A 22,923-nucleotide genomic window follows, 5' to 3' on the forward strand; every position below is an offset into this window, starting at 1 on the left:
TCTCGTGTAATTGATCTTATTGGTCATGTAATCTAAGGTGAGACGTGTTATCGTACAACCACTAGAAAAGGGGAAGAAGCGTGGCTATCTTTTTATCTGGGTCTTGTCTTACGTTTATTACGTTCATGTCTCAGGCCAAACGTTGCTGGTATCTAGACTGTTTTAAGCGATCCTTTTCCGTAAAACTCTCCATTCTTGTATTTCACTGCAAGATGTTCATGGAACCGTTGGTTTAGATCTTTATTTTTCCCGCTTAGGTCTCCGTTCTACTGCTGACCGTACTGGTTCTCCTGGCGGCCGCCACAGCTGCAATCGATCTGGAGGACGTCAAGACCAAAAAGGACGCCCGAGAGTACTTGAAGGCGGCGAAGAATAAGGTCAAGGCCGCCAATGAGCTCCACAGCAGGATGAAGGCCGAGGGCAGGGACAGGCTGGCCGAGAAGTTCCAGAAGAGGGCCAGGGCTCTGTTGAAAAGGGGCAAGAGGAGAAAGCAGCAGCAGCAGCAGCAGCAGGATGACTGAAATGACGAACGGAAAAGCACGCGAACTCTGTACGATTCAGAATGCTCTACTCGACTTAGCTAATGCGAAAATTGTCTACTTGTCATAGTATTGTCTACGTCAAAGATCCCATCTTCATTTAATTTGATGCACGTGAAATCTGGTCTAAAATACATCTTGGCTCCGTGCACGTTAAATCTTACTCCATGTAAAATACATCTTACATCATTGGACACTAACTAACGTACAGTAACTAACGTAATTTTCATGTCATAGATATCCGAATGTTCATTAAAGATGCCTTTGATCAAATTTTTTATGAATTGCTATCATGTGTTGCTGTCAATTTTTCCTCACAGAATTTTCTCCAATTTTGAGCAAAACTAGCGTCCCACTTATTATAGCTACTACTCGGATTATTCACGTCTAGCTTCTGGTAATTACCTCAAGGCATAAAGATTTCCCATCTACCGGTAGAAATCTGCACATGAACAAAAAAGTTTAGTGTATTAGGAATAACAAATTCCAGACTGTATGCCTGACAATAAAAGCAGATTTGCATAATACTGGACACAAAAATATTTCAAAATGTCTCTTCTGGTTTTCTACAAAACACTGTCAAACCAAGCAAGATCAACTCAATACTACGACTTTAAGTTTTTGGAAAGATCGTTTCACAAATCATAACGCACAGATACCTAAAAGTTCTTCTTGCCCCTTTGGCTCTAAAAACTTAACCTTTCTTGTGATTTCCCAAATTAGTGTTTCCCAAAATGGTAAGTTGAAGCAGGCAGTTCACAAATGGACTCATAATTACAACAGTATCAGATAACATGAAAAGGAGTCGAAGTTACAGCCCGATGGGCACACTTCAAATGAGGTTTTGCTTTTCCCTTAGTAAGATACAAAAACGAGAAAGTTATGTAGCTGGTTATTTGTCAAATGCAACTCTTTATGATGAGGCCACCCTCACACTCAAGGTTGACAATTGCGGCAAAGCCTAACGATATCTTTGTCAACCCTGAGTGTGAGGGTGGATGAAGCGCAAGAAGCAAGTTCTCTTTAGGATAAATCAGCCAATATTGACACTTAGATACAGAAACAATAATTATTTTAGAGATCCTGAAAAATGAGCTTCAAATAGAATTATTGATGATCGTAAGGCCACACTGACTTAATTTTATGGATGACATCCTTTGAAGACGCCAAAACTAACACGTGCAGGCGAAAAATCCAGCAAAAAAATATGCTGCTTAACTACAGGACTAAACATCCAGTCCATTCTTTCACAGGCTTGGTTTGTTCACCTCCACTAAGACTCTAATAATCGTGGCCAGTTAAATCACGTTTATATTGCCATTCCAAGTGCGCTGCGGCCACATGCCCTGACCATGTGTCCCCTTACCATGGAGACCAGATCCTCTGGCAAGCATGACATTCTGATTGACCAGGGATGCTATTTTGTCACATGGGACCATTTGGGGAGAACTGGCAAAAATCAATGCGTTTGTGGATGTCATCAATAAAATTAGCCCTGGACCTGTCTGTTACAACTTGTTGGATTGACTTGGACTCTGGACGCCCAGGCATGGGAAGAGGAGGCCGGGAAGGCCGGCAGCAACATATATTGACATGCTTAGGAAAGACACAGGCCTGGAAGTTGACAACTTACAAAGAGCAATGATTGACAGGGACGCATGGGCTGCCATCGCAACTCGAGGCCGGATGGACTCGACTTAAGCAAGCAAGTAAGCAATTTAACTTAAGTAGGGAAAAGGTTGACAGTTGAAAATAAAACACTGCTACGTGTATAACTAAAGATTACTGTTTTAAAGCATGCAATGACATTTGAAGGTTTTGTATAAAGTTTATTGCTGAATCAATAAAAAAACACAATAAATGTCATGAAGTATTCTGAGCAACTGTACAGATTGTCTTGAATGACAGTGGCAAGAAAGTCCATTTTTTAAATCCTGGATCAATGATATAAGTCACAAATACCATACAACAAGAATAAGTATACCAAGACATAAGAACAAGGGAAACATATATGTTCATGTTATAGTTGTTTCTTGTTCTCTAGAAAAAAAATCCAAGAACAGAGTTTGTTGTTTTGGTTTAAGCCCTTGACATTGGATCCTTATAATCATCCTGGCAGACAACATCTAACTCCACTGGCCTTTCTTCAGGTACCCATTTACAGCTGAGTGGAGTGAGGAAAGTGCCGTTCCCAAGGACACAACTTCTAGCCAAGAAACCCGTGACCTCTCCATCCCATGTCCACTAGCCTACCTGCTACCTACCTGCTGTATAGGCCATTGATACCACATCTTTTTGTTTTGTATGTCACCAATACCAATCTAGTGGTACAAATGTAACTACTGTGTATATAAACATTGAAAACGGTATTCTATACATGAAACAGATACAAATGAATACTATATGTATTACATAGAAGTACAAAATAAGCAACTATGGTGGACGGAATGAATCAAAGATAATAGCAGCAGAAAGAGCACACACCAGGTCTGACAAGAAAATTCTATATTCTACCATATCGATATTTCATAAAAATCAGATCTTACATTTTTTACAAGAATATAGCACCAGAGAATCTCTCAGATGCTTGTTGAGCTATTGTTGATGATTAAGTTTCAAATAGCATCCTGAACTAAGAAATTGAATAATGGTCGCCAAACATTTTAGTGATTTTAAAGTCATATATATATAAACACACACATACTTTCCTGAGTAACAACATATTTTAACCACATGCATTTCAATACTTATTGATGAAATTCAGGGCACAACACTATTTTTCTCTGCAATTAAAATAATGGCAGACTGTCAGAAATTTTACCTTAAATTGTTAATATTGCCTGCATTAGGATCCGAGTTCATACCTCCATACCAATGTACATCAATTCAGACGGGAAGTTGGACATGGACAAGTCTCAAAAGCCACATGGGAACAGTCTGGCATAAGCCCTTGACTAAAACCTCAGCTACAGAAGAGTACACAAAGGAAGACCAAACCTAGTTGCAAAGTTAGGATCAGCAAGTGATGGATTTGACCACAACAAATGATGATTCATGCCACCAGCCTGTTGGCAAGCTTTGCTAGCTTTAGTGAGGTCCCACTGATTGCTGCCATGTCAACAATGATAGAGCTAACAAGGCTAACATCCAGTCTAACTGAGCTGGAATTATGGGGCATTGCACATTTCTACATCTGTCTACATGTGCTTTCAGTTTCTGCCTGCAAATTACATGTAGATATGTTGTGGTCTGAAAAAACATAATTTGGGAACAAATGGTCTCATGTAAACGGAGCAAAATTCTGACCATTGTAATAAAATATTCTTTACCCTCAATTTGAAATCAACCTGCGCCCTATGATACATTGTACTTGATTCCAGTACAAATAAATGTACATTGCCAAAAGTGCATAGCCAACACATTTTTAAAACATTTTCCATTGCATTGAAAGTAAATGTGGGGGGGGGGGGGATAGAAAAGGTGCAGCTTTATGGAAGAACTTTTATTCCAGGTATGTGGATGTCTTCAAGTCTGACAGCAGTAAACTTGGATCCAAACCTCTGAAATACAAAATGAGACGCCATCAGCACATGTACATTTTGTATATGTATAAAGCTGTATTGTGTTTCTCTGTCTTATCATCATCCTCTATGACATCTGGCATTGGACTGCCGACACACATGGACTCTCTAAGATGAAACACTTTTACTCATTTAACTAATGATTTTGGCTTGATTTCTGAGATAATGAGGTTAATGATGAAAATGAATCAATATTCAAAATTGTTCAAATTGTAACAAATTGCACCTATTCAACCTCAGTCTACCTCCTTCCCAGAAGTGTGATCCATCGACTGCCACACCATAAACCAAGGGAATACCAACTGTTGAAGTTGTTGAAATTCACGTCTTAAAGCCCAATTTGCTACATTGATGGATTAGCTGGAATGTTAGTTAACAAACTCATTGTCAGTTTACACTTAAGGCAATACATCTTCATCAATCTCATGTCAAGAAGTGCATGTTTTGGACCAATGGGATGAAATTTTTGTCCGTCCCAGCAATAGAATTTTCCCGGGACTGAAGACAGGTGCCGGAAACAACCCTGCATCTGACAGACTCTTCCAACCCACTGGTGCACAGGTCTCTTACCTGCTCCTGGATTTGAGACTCCCAGCACCCCTTGCACTTCCCGGTGGCTGTTCTAACAGCTGGAAATGGAGACAGATTTCCACATTAGCAAGTCTGACGAGTCAGCAACAAATACTGTAATTCACTTTATCTTCATGGTACCAAATTTTCACAGTCTGAGAAAATTGAACTTGTTCTCGGAACTAAATGTTCACTGTCGAGGCAAGTGCGCATGAAAAAAGTCTGTGAATTATTTTTTATATGTAACGATAAGTTCACGTTACAGTCGTCACCGTGAAAACCGTGAACATAACATTACAGTGAAAAAATCAGGAATTACAGTAGATCTCGTAATATCTTTTATCAATTCTTGACTCATTGTATGGCACAAATACATTGGTTGATATTTTTCTCCAAGACATTAGTCACCTTTATGGAATCACTTAAGAAGAACCCAAAATTGGAGAGAAATGCAGACAAATTAGAATGAATCATGAAATATACATAGAAATATGCAACATCTGGTCAACACCTTAATGGTTGCACTTTTCAATTGAAGTCACTGGAAAGCACTACTGGCACAATTACCTATATGCACATTGCACACCTACATGTACATGTATCTATACTTAATACTTACATGTACCCCACATTATGCTGCTCAGTAAGTGGGTAGAAGAGAGAGAAAAGATTACTGTTGTTTCCTGTGATAAGCAGCTGATCTGAGAAAATTAGTAGGTCACATCATTGCCTTTCTACCTACATGTTCCAATTCCCTGGCCAATTTCCATAGTCAACCCCCACAGAGGCCATTTCTGTTTGCAGTTTATCAATCTTAAAGGACATGACATGCTACAAATTACAATATAGCACTACTTCAAAGACTCTAAATGATTCTGAGAATGATAGTGTGCTGGGATGAAAGATAAAATGTTCCTACATGTAACAGATCGAGATTGAACATGGTTCCAAGTGTTATCATAGTAACAGTTACAGTTTATACCTGCTGTAATACCTGCATAATGTAAAACACCGCTGGTAACATTCATTTACATGTACCATTAAAACGCCTATTAATAGAATCTTCTAATGGCAGGAAGTATACAACTACATTTGTATATCATAAAGCCTTTTCACAATTCAGAATACAAAGTGTTTTCACTAGAGTTTTGAGGTAATACAGCTAATTACTATATATATATAGAATAATGCATGCTAAAAAAAAACTGAGCCTTGTCAAACTGCAAAGAATAAAGCCTATAATGTAGAACTTACACTGTGACAGCACATCACAATGATATGTTTAAGTCATTCTTTTGAGGTTGTCTCAGAGGTCAATTGTCTGATGTCTCTTTGATACTGCTTAAATAACAAGATTGCACACATTCTACCTTAAAATACCATTCATTACAGTAATATGCAGACTTCAAAGCAGGCACTGATTTCCAGTATCAAACATGAATAGGGCAATTTTCAACGACATGAACTAAATATCTCCATAGCAACTAAGCTATTCAGGGGGCTATTTTGAGACATGCCATGCTGAAGTGGCTGCCGCAGTGAAGCCTTAGCTGAGGGTTGTATTGTCAGAAGAAATTGTTTATCAAGAGTCAGATTCTGCTTACAGAATAATGTACAATGTATAGACCTTAGCATCACATGTGTTATGCAGTAGCAGTAGACTAGTTTATTCAACAATAGACATAACATTCCTCCTGGAAGCCTGGGAGGCTGAATTGCGAGGATATTACAATAATCATACAAATAACACACTCAGTCTGTGAACAAGATATCAAAAACAATGGCTCTATTACAAAATCATGACACTAATTTGGATAGACATCTAAAACTTTGGCAAACAAGACTTGTAAAAATGAATTTTGTAAGTTAAGGGGCAATGCTAGTGACACCTTGAATAAAGTGCAGTTAAGCTAGAGCTCATTAGTGTATCCACAATGTGTTACATGTATATCAAGAAAGTATGGACTCCTCACCTTAGTCACCCTGTTTTCTGCATCCCGTAGTCTCTGTTGTAGCCTGTTATTCTGTTCTTTGTACTCACCAAGCCTTCTCTCTAGCTACAGATGCCAGACACAAAAAAAAGACACATTCAGCTCTTGGGCTTTGCAGACAGTGTTGTGATCTTATGATAGACTTGTATACAAGTTATATTTTGTTTCCGATTATCACTGTATATACCATTGTTGATTCTTATTATTTACTTGGATGTGTACTTTGTTGTACCATTTTTATATGGGAAGTCCAATAAATAAATAAATAGACATGACAATATCATGTTGGAAAGTATGAGCTAGCAGATGGCAGGACTCAGCAGAAATTTCAATTGAAAGAAATTAAACCACAAACCTTTTTATGAAATAGTCTACTTTATTGTGAATACAAAAGTCACATAAGGACATGATTCCTGACTTATTGTGAAGTTATCACTGACTAGTTGACTAACAATTGTACAATAACTTGAAAAGCTGGTCTCACCTCAGCGTTTTTCTGTTGGCTGGATTCTAACAAGTCTCGAAGCTCATCATTGTACTTTTTATGTCTGCTGAGTTCAGACCTGTCAAAGGACATTGACATTGATGACCTTGTGTATAGAATTTACATATTTTCATAATGGCTGTTTTAACATACTGGCATTATACAACAATATGGTGCATGTAAAGAACAAATGTCACTGCCCAAGAAACAAGAAATGTTATGTTAGGATAGGGTGTAAGAATGACAAAAAGGTTGCATCCTTTTCTTGGAAACTTGTCACAAAGATTATGAGTCATGGAAAGACTGCAACCTGCAATTACACAGGCTAGCAGGGAGCAAAGTTCATCAAGTTCTGTCAGTAATGTAGGGAACAACCAGAAGCTCAATCACATCTCTAGGCAAAATTTATTGGTTACTGTACCCATCAAGCAGTAATTCCACAGTAGCCCATTGTCTCTTGAAGACCTCTATTAGACTTAAGTACAAATGTTTCTTTGAAAATATGGATATTCCAGGTTGCTCCCTACCAACCTACATGAATTCACAATAAATGCTTCCAATAGTCTATACTTTGCCTTTGTATTCATTGCTTTCAGTGAAGCTAGCGGTGAAATCTAATGCATAGAAATGGAACAAACTGGGTTTCTCAAAGGTCTGTTCCTAGGATGATGGAAAAGCTAATGTGGTGCTTAGATGAAGATTAAGCATTAGGCATTCATCACTGTCGTTCAGAAGTTCTACAGAGGTGGAGCGTAAAGTAAGGCATACGGTTACTCTCCCAATGGTCAGGTCAGAATCCAAGGAAGGGACTGGCTCAGTGTTGTGGCATTACCATATGTAAAATTCTAGCAAGTCACAGATCTACTTAAACCTTTCAAAGCCCCATTGCAAAATGTGGAAATGCTTGCAACATCCTTGAACTCTGAGTGAATGGTACATAATTTCTACACCATGTACATGTACCAGAGCATTAATTTTACCTTAATTCTGAAAGCTTGCCCTCAAATTTTCTGGTCAGACCTTTGGATTCTTCTCTCCATCTGTGATAGAAATAAGAACAAAAAAAAAACCACATGAAAGAATTGTTTTAACATGATCTTGTTTTCATTTAGGAAGTACAGGATGTTACAGATGACAAATGACTACAGCTGATAGTGTAGTGTAACTCTCTGTTGGCTTTGTGAACAAAGATTTTAGGGAAGACACAATATAGCATATGAACTAAGTTCTAGAATTACGACATGTGAATGAAATTCTTGATAATTCACAAGAAACTTATCAAGGCATCCAGCAGGAAGCTGTCAACCTTTGAGCAGAAGTAAATGTATTCAAGAGTCAAATCAAGTTCCAACTGAAGTGCAGGACTTTGAAATTGCAAAGGAAACTACATGTAATTTAGGATTTGAACAGGTAGAATAACAGGAAGCCGGGCATCTCATACAAGCAATTACAGAGGGTGCACAGACACCTTTGCTTGTTAGTGCAGGATGAGAGGGAAAAGTGTCCAGGTTGAAGACAAATGTTAAGTATTCCACATCATACTCATGAAAGTACAATGATGATCATTACATTCTACCCTGTAGACAGGAGGGACTTGAATCAAGTTATATTCTTCTGGGGGTTTGGTACTTTTTTTACCTTAACATTGCACTCCTGGTTCACATCAACTAGTATTGTGGAAAGCCATCAATTCATGTCAGGTATTACATTTTCTTGCAGCTCAAATACACTAACCTGCTGCCTAAATCCATTATAATTTTCATGTTTTTAGCACTGCACAAAAAAAGAATCACTGATTTTGAACGAGCATAAATTAAAAAACAACACTTTCAGGATATCACAATAAATCCAGATTTAGTCAAAATTCCCTCATTAGGTTTTCTTCACCATAAGTTATCTGGCATTCCTACCAGGGCTCTAGCCAGCGTCCGTTTTTCCGTCAATTGACGGAAATTTGCTGCGTGTGACAGAAAATTTTTAAAACCAATCCGTCAACCTTGACGGACAAAAATCTTATAAGAGCTCTTTAGTGGAAGCTACAGGCTGCTTGGGACGCCGTCCACGGCCGTAAAAGCCACACACTGTTTGTTTTGCTATTGTTATGATTATTGACAATGTGTGTCGGTGCCCTTTCGCATACGATAATCTCATTAAAACCCGTTTTTCAAGGTCTCAGTTCAGTCTCTCTAACTCCAGGAATAGTGTTTTCGCGACAATGGGAATTGGCTGACGGAAAAAAAATTCGAGCTGGCTAGAGCCCTGATTCCTACAAATGTTTTCCGAAGAAATATGTATCATATAATATACATGTATGGCAGCAAAGGTACTGAGAAGATACCGACAAGTACAAAGTGTAGATTGAGCATATCCTGACATACATGTAACATTATATAGATAAGCTGGAATATTTTCATACTCATACATACTAACAACAAGATGTGCTGAGCATGAAAATAGGTGTAACAAGTTTCCAGCATGGTACTCCATTGGTACATCCATTGGCATAATACCGGTCGGTTTACTGCAATTTCTCAAGCAATGCTAATTTGGCAAATGATCAACGCAACATTTTCTCCAGTTACATGTTGCTGTTACAGCTTACCTTTGCCACTTCTTCTGTGTAAATTATTTTGTCTCTCTGGTCCTGCTAAAAACATAATATCGTAATTGGAACACACCGCGGAATTGCACGGAGAACGGGCGCGTGGTTGGAAGGGGGTGCACTATACCGGCCGAACGAAACACGGCACAATTAACTGCCGCTATGTACCTTTATACATCCTCTGTTGTTCCTTTCTTTCCTGTTAGTAGTTGCACAAAACAAAAATCTGCATGAGCATACAAAAAGTCATGAGAAAATGGGCGTATACTGACAAGAATTTTCATTTAATTTTGGTCCGTCACAACCGCTATGACGTAAAACTTTACTGCTGGCCGTAGCATTAAAAATGGCGGGAAAATGGCGGCGTACGTTCAATTTGACCCATTCAGCCGTAGATCCGGGCGATAATGCAACGGTTCCTCACACTTTTACACGAGTTGTAGGTCACCAAAAGAAATTCAAGATTGCTGTTGAATCATGCTCGTCTTGTGCCGTGAGCACATGTGATTATTATCTACAAATCTGGCGATGAACATGACAGTGTGTTTGTCCCACGACGAGCTCGCCTGCCCCGAAAATGACCTGAAAACTTTTGGCCTTGTTGTCTTTGAATGCATTGTTATCGATGCTTTGTAAATGATGTATTGGACACCTAGATGTCTGAAGTGTGCATACCTCAGAAATAACTATTGTTGCATGTGTAGATCTCTTTAAGTTCCACTATTTTTAATCGACCGGTATAAGGCTTATGACCGGTATTATGCCAATGCATGTTACAGTAATAACTACTGAAGTGATTTGCAAAAGGACAGGAGTTAAGTTCTGTTATGTAATTCACCCTTTTCCCTCTGCCATAAGCTCAAAACGTTCATTCCATAATTCAATCAAATCAATTTTCCAGGATCATAACCTTAAACTGGGAAGCTAAATTTTGAGATCTTTGGGCACCAAATTCTTCACCCCTAGGCACTTCAGTCTGATCCCACTAAATTGGGTAGCTGACTTTTGACAAAGGGAAGTTTGCACAATTTGCATGTTATCATTACTGCAGTCAGCAACTTATAAATGGAGCGCAGACATTTACATATAAAAATGTTTCCCCTGTCAAAGCTCATAATCATATTTACCGATGAGTAAGCCTACAATGTAATTCCATATGCCTGAACATGGATACTTTGATGAGATTTCCTGCAAAGGTCTGAAGCAGAAAATAGCACTCTTTTGTACAAATATGATAAATCCTGCGAAGGTGGTTGTTGTAGCACAATCTATCAATTTGAATACAAGTCAAACTTGTAAGGTTGATGATCCACATAAGAGGTATGAAGCAAAATTTGATTTCTCAATCTCTGGTATGACATTGGGATAAGTCAGTACTTAGAATTCTATCCTCATGTAGTAGATTACATAGTAAGCCCTGAGGGGCTGGCTGGTTGTGACAGATAACATTCTTACACACACTTGTGGACAGGAAAGGGTCTCAGGGTCAGTCTTAATGGATCACACACACTTGGGAATAACTTGATATAAGCCACACATTCATCACTCATGCATCCTACACTTTAGATGTGTCATATTAAGAATACTGTCTTCTTACTATGATCTTAGTTTCATAAGATGGGGAGGTATGGGAGCTCAGGTGAACTAACTAGGATGACACTTAGACACTGCCTCAAAGAACAAGTACATTTGACTATTGATAGAAGGTGTTAAAGAGCAAATTTGAAAAAGTTGAGCGGCTGTGCTTTTGACCCGTACCCTGACTGTAACATATACTCAGTCTGGCCATCATCTATCATCTTAGCTAAGTCTGTTCTGAATCACATTTTGTCTTGACCCAATAAAATTTACAAATACAAATACAAATAAAAGAAATGCAATGCATACAATGTACAATCATGCTTTCACAATCATACCAAAAATACAATCTTAAAGAATCTTAATGACCTAAGACACAACTCTCCAAGGATTACTTCTCCCAGACAGCGTCTCAGACAGGAATAAGATCATGATCCTTTCTATACTGCAACTTTATTATCAATTGAGCCTGTCTCACCTTGGATGCAAACATGGCACTATACTGACGTGGAGCCACTAAGATTAATCATATTGTAATCCTGGAAACTTTGTTGTGTTAACGTCCACATGACTGACACCTATTGAAAGATGAGAAACAGCTAGAAAAGAAAGGTTGAATTGAATTTGAAGAAGATTCCTGAGGCAGAGTTGTACAGTGCCCATAAGTCATATTCCAGGCCTTATACTCAGTACAGAACTGAGAGAATACAGCATGCCTGCAAAATGGTGTACAAAAAGACTTGGATTGAATAAGCAAAGAAAAAGCCTATTTTCTTACAAATTTTGCATTATGCTACAATTGGCCCATAATGGCCTCATACATCATATGCCATTGGCCCAGGGAGAGAGGGAACAATGATGATGTACTTACTTGGCATTCATCTTTTGTTGTGCAGTGAGCAGTTTCCTGAGTTCAGACATAGACTGTCTGTTGGCATCTTCTGTTCCTTCCAACTTCACTGTAAACTCTCGCTCTCTCTGTTTGTGCTCCTGTTCCAGCATTGCCACCTTTTGGAGTAACACATATAGAATGTTGCATCATTCACTTTTATTCAGTTTTCCTGCTATACCTTTCCTTCTACAGGTCTACATGCTCACATAGACATTGTCAAAAATCAACTTACACGTACAAAATGCATGAGAGAAAACAATTGAGAATATACTGTGTCAAATATTCAGGAAAAAACAAACTCCATGCAAATCTCTCATTTACTGAGTATACATTAAACAGTGGGGGAAATGAGCTTTCCTGACACCTGACACAAACAAACAAACAAACAAACCCACCTGTCTAGCTGCCTTCCTCTGTGCCTCCTCTCCCTGTCTCCTGCCATTGTTGGCCTCCTGCCGCAGTTTGCTGATCTCCTCCTGCAGTTGTATCTTGTCCATAGTCAGGTCCTCACAATCCTTCCTCAGGGACTCCACACGGTTGGCTGTCTGTGAGAGGATTGCCTCATGCTGCAGTTTGTCCTGGTCTCTGCTACGTGGTGGGGAAATGGATTAGTCAAATGTAAAATGTGACTCAACTATACTTCAACAAGGAATGCAAACCTCTACTAGGGGTGACACAGTTTCTGGAAGTGAATTGATAGATTTACAAACTCACTCGTCCTCCATTTTCTTCAGTCTCTTCTGCAGTGACCTGAGGTTCATGTCAGCCTCGTCTCTGGCCCTCTCAGCGTTAAACAGCCTGTTAGTCAGCTCAGACGCATGTCCTCCCTCTCCTTCTCCTGATTTGTACACCTGATGAAAGAGAACTCTTTCAATATCATCATCACCATTATAAAACAATATTCAGTGGTAAAAAATGCAGACATGTACAGACATAACGTTACATGTACACGAAACACTGACAACTGAACTAATGTTATACTTTCTTTTTACACATAACAGCTTTAAAACTGACCAAAAATACTTAATATATTGTTATTAGATATGATTTTTTGAAGCACATAAACATATTACAAGAATACAGTACTAAAAAATCACCGAATATTGAATTTGCTGAGTAAATCCATTTGGAAGAAATGGCACTGTCCCAAAGTAATCACCTTTTCCAGCTCCCCCTCTACGGCCCTCTTCTCCCTAATGGCACGGTCCACCTGAGCCTGTTTCTGTCCAACCTCCATCTCCAGCCCATGGATTTCCTCCATAAGTTTCTCCAGGTTCTTATTGCACTGTTCTCTCACACTGTCCACCTGGAATCATAACACCAATTCTTAATGGTGCTTCTGTGACATTCAAATTCCACATCTTCAATTTCCTTGCATAATGACATGAAGACAAAGAGCATGTCTCACCTCCTTCCTGGTTCTTGCCCCAGCTTCATTCAGCAGTTTTGCCAGCATGGCCTGCAGTCTCTGGATCTCCTGTGCATTCTGCTTCTCACGGACAATGGCCTGACAGGATTCCAGGATTAGAAGAAACAAAGAACCACAGACTTACAATTCTCCACCACAGATGGCTGAACTATAATGATATTAACCAAAACATCTGATTTTTTAATCCTGAACTGTAACCATTGCTATTTTTAGATTTTGTTGGCAGATACGAAATATGGAAGCCTACAACAGACAGGTAGACAAAAAATTATCATCTGATGTTTAATTACATTTCTATAGATCATACCCCAGTTTCTTACATCAACTTTCATCCTGGGTGCAATGTGTTAACAGAAGTCATGTTGGAGAGAACAAAATTTCCTACCAATACCAATTAGAATTTCACTACAAAATTTATGCTATTCATAACACCAATAATGCTACAATTGAACTACATATACCGGTATAAGCCCTTTCACAAAGATCAGAACGCATATGGGGCGACAGGAATTCTAAGTAATATGTCAAAGGTGAAGGTCCGGAAAAAGAAAACAAAACCCGCCTGAACGTTTTTATGCAAATTAAAACAATGGTTGAGACAAGGACTGTTTTCAATTTCGGGGCCTTTACCTTTGACACATTACCTAGAATTCCTGTTGCCGCACATGCATTCTTAGTCTGTGTAACACAAACTCCGCTGTCCATGGCTGTAACTTGCCCCTCCCCGCAGGCTGCTATAAGCGAGATTTAATCAGGCTAATGCATTCTGCTCTCTGTGAGAGGGCTTATACTAGTACATGTGCCATTTGCATGTATTTATTCTTTTTCACCCATACGATATGGATCTTGTCTCACCTGGTCCCTCTCCAACAGTGCGTTCTCCACCATCTGCACACTGTCTCGCACCTTCTCTGTCACCTCAAACTCCCTCTCCTCCAGCTCAGAGTTCTTAGACATGAGAGAAGACACTCTGTCCTCCAGCTTCTTCTTCTCTTTCTGGAGACTGTCGATTTCCCTGATGGCATCAGCAATCCTAGGTAGGAAACCACAAGAAAGAAATTTCTTAACATTTGCAAGTAAATACAACAGGTGTACTTTATTACCCATCATTTCCAAACACACACGTCATTATATCATGTGTACTTATATCTATACAGGCTTGCATGTAAGTATGTAGTGTATTGTACATGTATGTACTTAATATTTATGTCATACCTGGGCCGCGAAAACGTTTGATACAGGTGTTCTGGACCGTGTGATAACTTTCTGTATCACACGGGTTCTAAGTTGTATCACACAGGCTTCATTTGAGTAAATCAACCTATTTCGAACGGGCCAAATACGGCACGGTTGAAAATTCGAATACCGGATTCGGACGTCAGAATTGCTGTTGTTACAATCTTTTGTTTGAGGACACAACATTTTCTCAACTTCTGGTGCATTTTGCATCAATGTGTTTTCTAGGGTGGGTATGACATAGATAAAATACATCATATACCTCCTGCCGTCGGGTGATCCTCCCCGCGGTCTGGTTGGTACCTCGGGTGATACGGAATACCCCGTGTTGTATTCTATACATACAGGTATGTATTAAGAAGGTCAGAGGTCAGTCGTAGAATGAGGCTGTTTTTTTTTTTAACGTCTCCACAAATTTGGCAAACCTTTGCCATAATTTTTTTGCGTGTAGAACACTGAAAGAAGCCAAACTTGTCCATCTGGAGACTCTTGTGGGTCAGCAGAATAATGTCTGACAAAGACATGGGTACCCGACCCTGGGATAGTGCTTGACATATGCATGATATAATATCATGAGAACATACTTAATCTCCAGGTCCATGGCAATAGTCTGCACCTCCTTCAGTCTGGTCCCTGCAGCCTCCTCCCTTCCCAGGGCTGCACTGTTCTCCTTCTCCTGTAAACAACAATAACAACAACAACATCAGTTTTCCCTTAAGGGAGTGAACAGTAGAATAGGACAATAGGAAATTACAAGAAAAATCAATGCGGAAGCTCCCTCTATTGGAAAAGGTAATCTTTCCACATCATCATTGCTTGACCTACTATTTGATGATGTCATCTGTAAGAAAAATACAAATTTGTTGTATGTATGACTCCTGAGCACAAAGATGGTCTAACCGTTTGAGAACATTTTTTCTTTATACCATGATGACCCAAAAAACGTAATATTGTCTAATTTATATTGATGTGTGTACACATAAAGAAGTAAGGATTAGCAGTATGACAAAGGTCTTCATTAAAACATGTAGAACATTTCCTTTAAATTCTTGTCACACAAAGCTAGTGTGTTTTGTCAGTCTGATATGTTCAATTCATAAGAATTTTCAGCATGTATCCTTAGGTATCATATTCACATGCAAATTGAGCTATTTACATGTTGTATAACCAACTGTTCCTGCTTTGCTGTAAAACAGTTTGACTTTACCTCATGTTGCCTGGGGAAAGGAATGTCAGGTATTTTACTTCTTAATTGCTAAATTGTCCTTAATCATCCCTTATCATTCTACAACAAGAAGGGACATTATAAGCCCTGGAATGCCATTGATATTCCAATCAAAGCACAAATTGCTCAAAGTAATGAATCATGTGCTTCAAACTGTGCTTAAGTGCAATAACCTTAGAGTCTATGAGATAATAATTTTAGATGTATATTTCTAACACAATACATACCACACCCTATCATACACTCTCTCTTGCAATGGAGAATAATTCTATATTCATTGACAACAAAGAGGCTTAATTCACAGATATATGCTGCTATCGTTGCTGCCTATTAATGATCATCAATACACAGTAAATACATATTGTAGTTTACTGTATTATAGTCGTCAAATAATGCTTATCTACCATACCTAGCTTTGTCACTAAAACAGCACAATCAGTAATTGGAAAAATCAAGGTAATACATCTCAACATACCCCTGCATCTGAGAATACAATAAATGGATGTGACAAAGACAGATGCTGTGTGCATAGAAGAATAGGTTACATGGAAATAGCCTAAGGCAATGACAATTATAACAATTAACATGTAGTGCCATGTCTGTCAGAATATGATCCACAATATTTCCTATAAACCTATATTTTAGCCATGCAAATTAACAAGACTGTTCAAGAACTGATGAAATACTACAATATACCAACCTGTTTTTCAATGTCTTACATAACCTAGGCCTGTACCTCCCATAATATGTTGAGAAGAAAATGCACTTCCATCCCTAGCTAATACTAGTATCCCCTATCTCATTTTGCCACTACTGCACTAAACAATGGCATATGGAAAACCCTGGGGCTTCATGTCACATTTCATATGCATGATCACCAGTTAGACTGACAGCTAACATTCACAAGGGCCCTGAACACCTGCCATCAACAATGCAGACATGACAGTCTGCTATATCCATCATCCATTATGCTAGGATGACATCAATAAGACATCATTTGAATAACATTTCTATTACGGCAAGTGGTATGATACAAGCAATATTCAAACACGTGGCCGACTTTTGATTATTGTCTATCATTTCTATTGACTTTCAATTTCAGGAAGAGTCTGCATTTTTGTTAAATATGACTGCATGTGGTTATTTATGACCATTGGTTCTGTAAAAAACTGCAGCAGTGGTGCGGCATACTTTTTTTTGGTAAACAAGTAGCCCCCAAATCACAAAATTTTGTTTTATTGCATACCAAAAGTGTTACTGTTAGTGATACAATGTGCGCATTTGTCCAGGGCACTTCTATATTAATACATGTTGTATTAAATTTCAGGTCATTCGGCTGTAAACCAGGGCAGGATACAAAAATGTCCTTTTTTGTAAAAAAAATGGCCAAAAAAATTGCAAAATTTAGCATTTTGTTCTACTATATGCCCAAACTGTTATCGAATCTATGTGGGCATATGATCAAGGCGAATTTCAGGTCATCCGGGCTCAGTCCCTTAGCAATGGAATAATGGTGCTTTACCACCTTTATACGATTTCAGCACCTCTATCTGTATCAATTTTCAAGTCTAGGTTTTGTGCCATGATGCTGAGCCCTGAGTATAACTACAAAGGAAAAATATTGAATCCAATATCAACAAATTGGGCCAACAACAGGGAGACATTCTAAGACATACCACCTGCTCTCAGAAAGGGCTAATAATCCTGAGGAAACACTACTTTATTCACTTGGGCTTAATTCACAAGGTTAATGGGGTTAATAGAGTTCAGTGCTGTGTGCCTGTTAAGACTGACAGCAGATCTTTGATCTATTCATAGATATGCTTGGGCTTAACAATAGCAAGGCAATAATGTGGGGTGCATGGATGAATACACATTGATGTATATATAGACTTGATGTGATACATCTTTAGATGTGATGAGGCTGTCTTCCTCTATAGTAGGAGGCAACTAATAATTGGGCAGCAGCTGTTTACAACATACAGTGTTGAGTGGCTGTAAGTAACAATGGCCATAGGGAGTCGTCTGACAGTGTATACTTCCCACCATATATATTGATCAGTAAATGTTATTGTGTTTAACTCCACATTTAGAGTTGTGCACATTGGGGAAGGCTCTCAAAATACATTTGGAATACACACTCCTGAGAGTGGTCACTGTAAGGAATATAGTCAAGCCTACACTCATGACAGAAATCAAGGTGAAGATTTCCATTGTAAGTCTTCAGATAGTCATTTTACTTAACTGCTTTAGTGTACAACTTCTGTCTCTCACAATTTTAAGAAAAAGCAACCAAATTTTTTTGCTTCATGTTGATCAGGTTTCCTAAAAGGAACTGGTACCTTTTCTTTTTGTTTATTTATTCATTTCTGCTCTCTTATAACAGGGTGCCTCCCTCAGTGACTGGTAATTGTGTACAAACATACAAACAATCTAGTATATATAAGGCAAAAAATATTTGAAGCTCAAATGTAAAAATTGTTATTCATAATTGTTGTGTTTTTAGTCTTCATGCCAGGTAGTAAGGTTTGGAGGTCAAACCACTCTCCTGTGCAGAGGTTAAAAATTATTCAGATGGTACAGTTTTTATATCCACTAAGAATTTGTTCGAACTCACTACACCTCCATACTAGTAAGGAAATGTACCAGCTTGAACTTTCAACCCTTTAGATATAATCAATATACAACTAACCCTTCCTTTCAGCTGATCATGTAGGTCTTCCAGAGTTTTGCGGGTCTCTGTGAGTTGGATGGCACTGGTGTGGGCTTCATACTTGGCCTTCTTCAGCTCTTCTCTCAATCTGTCCATCTCAGTGTTTTGGCCATTAATGGTTGCAATGTATTGCTGTGTTGCCTGAAACAGTTAAGGTTGTAGATCAACATGACAGAAATGGTAAAAAATAATTATGTGATGCAAACAGTAGGGGCATCTTCTCTGGATAGCTTTAAAGAGCGCTTGCAGATAGATGTGCTAAAGTTAGGTGTGACAGGTTGTTCGGTGCAATATAACCAGCTGCTGCCGCGCCGCGTGCCTGCGAAGCTGGTGTGTTACGCCGAACGGCGGTTATACCGGCTATATAGATACAGATGCAGATATATTACAGGAGACAGAAATGAGTATAAAATTCATCAGACTATTTTATTTATAACGTACATTGTAACATAAGTTTACTGACAGGTATCAATTACTGAAGGGAGCAGCAAAGTTTTATTCATGGTTAGTATGTAAGAGAGGAATGTCAATTATCCAATCAGATGGTAGGATATAGAAAATCCTTAACCTGCTCTAGTCTCTGATTGGCTAGTTGTACTTGTTGGCACTTCTGGTTCAGGATCCTGAGCTGTGCACTGCTGGCCTGTTGCTGTCCTGTCTTCAGCTGGAAATCCTGTAGCTGTTCCTTTTTCTCCTGCTGTACCCTGTCCAGCTCCCTCTGTGCTGACCGCCACAGGTCCATGGCATGGTCCTTCTCCTGCAAACATATGCCATGACCGAGATGTTAGTTATCTATTCTGGTCTGCAATGAACAGTAACTTTGCCAGGAAACGTTAACACATAATCTGTGCATTTATTATTCTTCCAGAATATTTTTTACTTTCAGAACTTAAGAATAAGCTTAATTTAAAAAAGGCTGCCAAACTACAAGTGATATATATATAAGTAGTTGGGACTCAGTGAATGGAAAGTTGTGCAATAAAAGCCACAGAACTGTTCAATAATCTGGTAGCAGTGCATATCAGTTACATGTATATAGTAATACTAAACTGCATGAGTAATACAATATACAGACAGATGTTAAGGAAAGGGCATATGAGGTAATGTAGATTAGATTAGATTTGATTAAAAGCCTTGAATATCCTACCATAATTTTTTCTTCAATATCCATTATCAATCCTACCTGGTTAGCCAGCTGAAGCTGCTCTTGCAGGTTATTGAGTGGATCCCCCTCCTCAGGTGCAAAAGTGCCCCCTGCCTGAACCCTGGCTAACTCCAGTTGGGACTGTACATTCTGATGCAGCTCTCTCTGTAGCCTAAAGCAAGGTACCATCATATTGTATTATTAGCATAGATATTTGGTATTTATTGACAATAGATATACATATTGTTGTAACATTATATAGGAAATATAGTGAAGACAACACATTCATTTAATGGTACTGGAATTATGCATTTCAAATAACTCATTTCATGTCAACAATATACAATGTATCTCTTGTGTATTCCTGTGTTGGTAATACATGTGTATCAGGGTTTTGATACGTGACAAAATTACATGAAAATAAAAACAATTGAAATCCATTTGTTTACAAAAAGCAAGAATTTAAGGAAAAGGTTTGGTGGTGGAGAAGCATATGAAATATTCCCATGTGATATAAAGGTATTCTCCTGTCGATTGGACAGATGAGGAGGCAGACAGGCTATTTTGCCTGTTTGCCTGACCTGCACATGACTTTTTAAGGTGAAGGAGGGGTGTGCAATTCCTTCTCCACCCTCTCGTCTACTGGAGCACTAAGTCTCATAGGGGCAACTGTATGCAACGTGTGAGGCGGCTCCAGCAGATGCAGCTTTGTTGTTCGGAGTATCCGTCTCCTAGGAGGACTTCCAACCAAGGATGTAAGGGGTTCCTCCTACCCCCGACTCGTGTGTCATGGTGGGTGCGTCATGCCCGAACATGCCCCTAAGGGCAGTCTCGGCCACATAGCCCCACCAAGCCACACAAGGCCACTAGATACTCATTTACACCTGAGTTAAGTGAGGAAAGTCGTGTAAAGTATAAAGGTATACTGCAGTAGTAAATACTAGTACTTAGTACAGTAGAAGGCAATCAATGTAACAAATAATCAAGTACCTAACAGATATTTAATATATGGCAAGAAAACACTAACCTTCTTTTCTCCCTGAGCAACTTTTCAACACTCCCAACTAATCTTGCATGTTCTAACTCATATCTGTAATACAGCTGTCTCTCTCTCTGTGACTGTGGACTGTATCCAGTCATGGTCTACTCAAAATGATACTGTAGACCATACAGACTGCTGTGGCCAATGTTGAAACTAACATTTCATTCCAGATATGTCATTGTCCATCCACTTATCAATGTTTTTCATGAGGGGAGGGGGATGACTTTCTTCGTAGATAAAACAGTAAATAGGTTTTTCCTATTCCTGAATTATAAATCCTGCCTTAAACTGATGAAGGTGGGTGTTTGTTCACTGCAACAAATAGAAAATATGAGTTTTGCTGAAAGATTATCTGTCGCATATGCCTAGCCGTGATGTATGCTGCCATTGCTTGAAATGTATATCTTTATCCAATCTGTATGGATCTGCTGTACTGTAAGAGCCAGCTGGTGCAGACCTGTTGTTTTCTGTGACCAGCTGTTCCACCCTGTCCTTCAGCCTGCCCTGGTCTGCCCTGCACTGCTCGAGCTGCTCCTTCTGTGTCTGCATCACATGGTCATACTCCGCCAGCAGGGGGGACAGCAGGCTACGGTCAGTCAGCCACTGGGCAGGGGGGTCGTCCGGGGCAAACAGGCCCCCCTGAAAAATATTGTGTGGTGTCCTGAATTGCATAGTATCCTAATTGTCTTTACATGATGTTCTCTTGCATGTTAGGCAAGCTATGACCAATGTGCAGGTGGGCTTTATTTGTCTATATTTTCAACTTTATACAATTATGACAAGCATTTAAAAACAACATCAAATGCCATTGAAGACTTTTTGTTATTGCAGGCCAGTATTTGATTATACATTTACTAGTAGTATAATACACACATTCGGTGACATATTATGATATACATGCATTGCAGTTATTGAGATAAATCAAACTTAAAAGCATGTAATGATGTTCCCTACCTCCCCTGACCCCTCATTGACTGGCAGGTATCTATCCTGGTACTGACTTAGTACAGCATTCAGACGTTGCACTGGAGAAGAGAAAAGGATATTGATCATAGAAAGTCAGAAATGTACAAGTTCAGATGTGAGCCTGAAGTTTTGTCATGAGGCAAAAATGATATAGGGATTATTTTGCAGTACTGGTAGAAGTGGAAGGAGGATTTGAGGCTTCAGAATCAGCCAAAAAGTCTCAAATGAAAATCATATACTAGTAGTTGCTTGCAATGTGAACAAATGTATCTTGTTCATATCATCATATATACTCTCGCATGTAGCAAGCTTATCACAATTTTGATTTTACAAATATTCTGCTGATTCTCAGACATATATCACATATTCCAATGCTTACTGGGAAGATGTTTTTGAAGCTATAGGTTATTCAAAAACAACAATTGATTATGAATAATTCATAACTAGACAACAACAACAACAACAACAACAACAAGTAACAACAACATAAATGATTATACCATCAACGTGTGATTACCAATCTGTGTTGTTTCTGACATGTCTGTGGTCAGGTAAAACGTTCGATAGATTTATTTCAAGAGTGTTATGATGACCGGATACACACGTTGTTTGTATAAAGGAAAAATTCATACACATAGGGTCAAATTACCCCCCTCCCATTGACTCACACAGATCAAGCATATCGAAGCTTTTGTAGAGAATACTCTAACAGATCTTCACACTTACCTTGCTCCCGAAGAAAGTTCACTTCATCCGACGACATCCTAACTTGTTTAAGTCCACACCAAAGGCTAAAATTGGTCAATTTTCATCAATTCAGTTCAAATTCGCGCTCTTTCTTTCCAAAGTCGGCCATCTTGGGTCACCTGTACGGTCGGAACAATTTGGACCAATCAGCGCGCTCCATTCGTAACCCTGGGATCGAGCTCAT

General features: G+C 38.9%; 1 protein-coding gene and 1 long non-coding RNA gene across 4 annotated transcripts in view; one reads left to right on the plus strand and one right to left on the minus strand.

Moving 5' to 3' along the window:
* LOC118419873 overlaps nt 1-1,068 on the plus strand; it is a 1,564-nt gene extending 496 nt beyond the window's left edge. Inside the window, exon 3 of the long non-coding RNA XR_004831673.1 lies at nt 258-1,068. This is a non-coding gene — a long non-coding RNA (uncharacterized LOC118419873). The remainder of the gene's footprint in view (nt 1-257) is intronic.
* A 2,898-nt stretch (nt 1,069-3,966) lies between these two features.
* On the minus strand, nt 3,967-22,902 carry LOC118420358 (sodium channel and clathrin linker 1-like). 3 transcript variants are annotated; one of them, XR_004831733.1, is made up of 19 exons: nt 22,719-22,902; nt 21,981-22,051; nt 21,484-21,665; nt 20,024-20,156; nt 19,409-19,597; nt 18,820-18,981; nt 15,487-15,578; nt 14,522-14,699; nt 13,646-13,744; nt 13,397-13,543; nt 12,952-13,088; nt 12,633-12,825; nt 12,217-12,353; nt 8,146-8,205; nt 7,166-7,244; nt 6,664-6,747; nt 5,310-5,326; nt 4,691-4,749; nt 3,985-4,099 (listed from the first exon to the last, which is right to left on the minus strand). XR_004831733.1 is itself a non-coding variant. In XM_035827153.1 (18 exons), the coding sequence occupies exons 1-18, from the start codon at nt 22,753-22,755 to the stop codon at nt 4,042-4,044; spliced, it is 2,094 nt and encodes a 697-aa protein (XP_035683046.1). In that variant the 5' UTR covers nt 22,756-22,902; the 3' UTR covers nt 3,967-4,041. The 3 variants fall into 3 exon arrangements, 2 of the variants coding, with proteins under 2 accessions (XP_035683046.1, XP_035683045.1); XM_035827153.1 differs by lacking the exon at nt 5,310-5,326 and having other exon boundaries at nt 3,967-4,099; nt 12,633-12,822; XM_035827152.1 differs by lacking the exon at nt 5,310-5,326 and having other exon boundaries at nt 3,967-4,099.
* Between the last annotated feature and the right edge of the window lie 21 nt (nt 22,903-22,923).

This window comes from Branchiostoma floridae, chromosome 7 (genome assembly GCF_000003815.2).
Source record: "Branchiostoma floridae strain S238N-H82 chromosome 7, Bfl_VNyyK, whole genome shotgun sequence".
NCBI classification, from domain to species: domain Eukaryota; kingdom Metazoa; phylum Chordata; class Leptocardii; order Amphioxiformes; family Branchiostomatidae; genus Branchiostoma; species Branchiostoma floridae.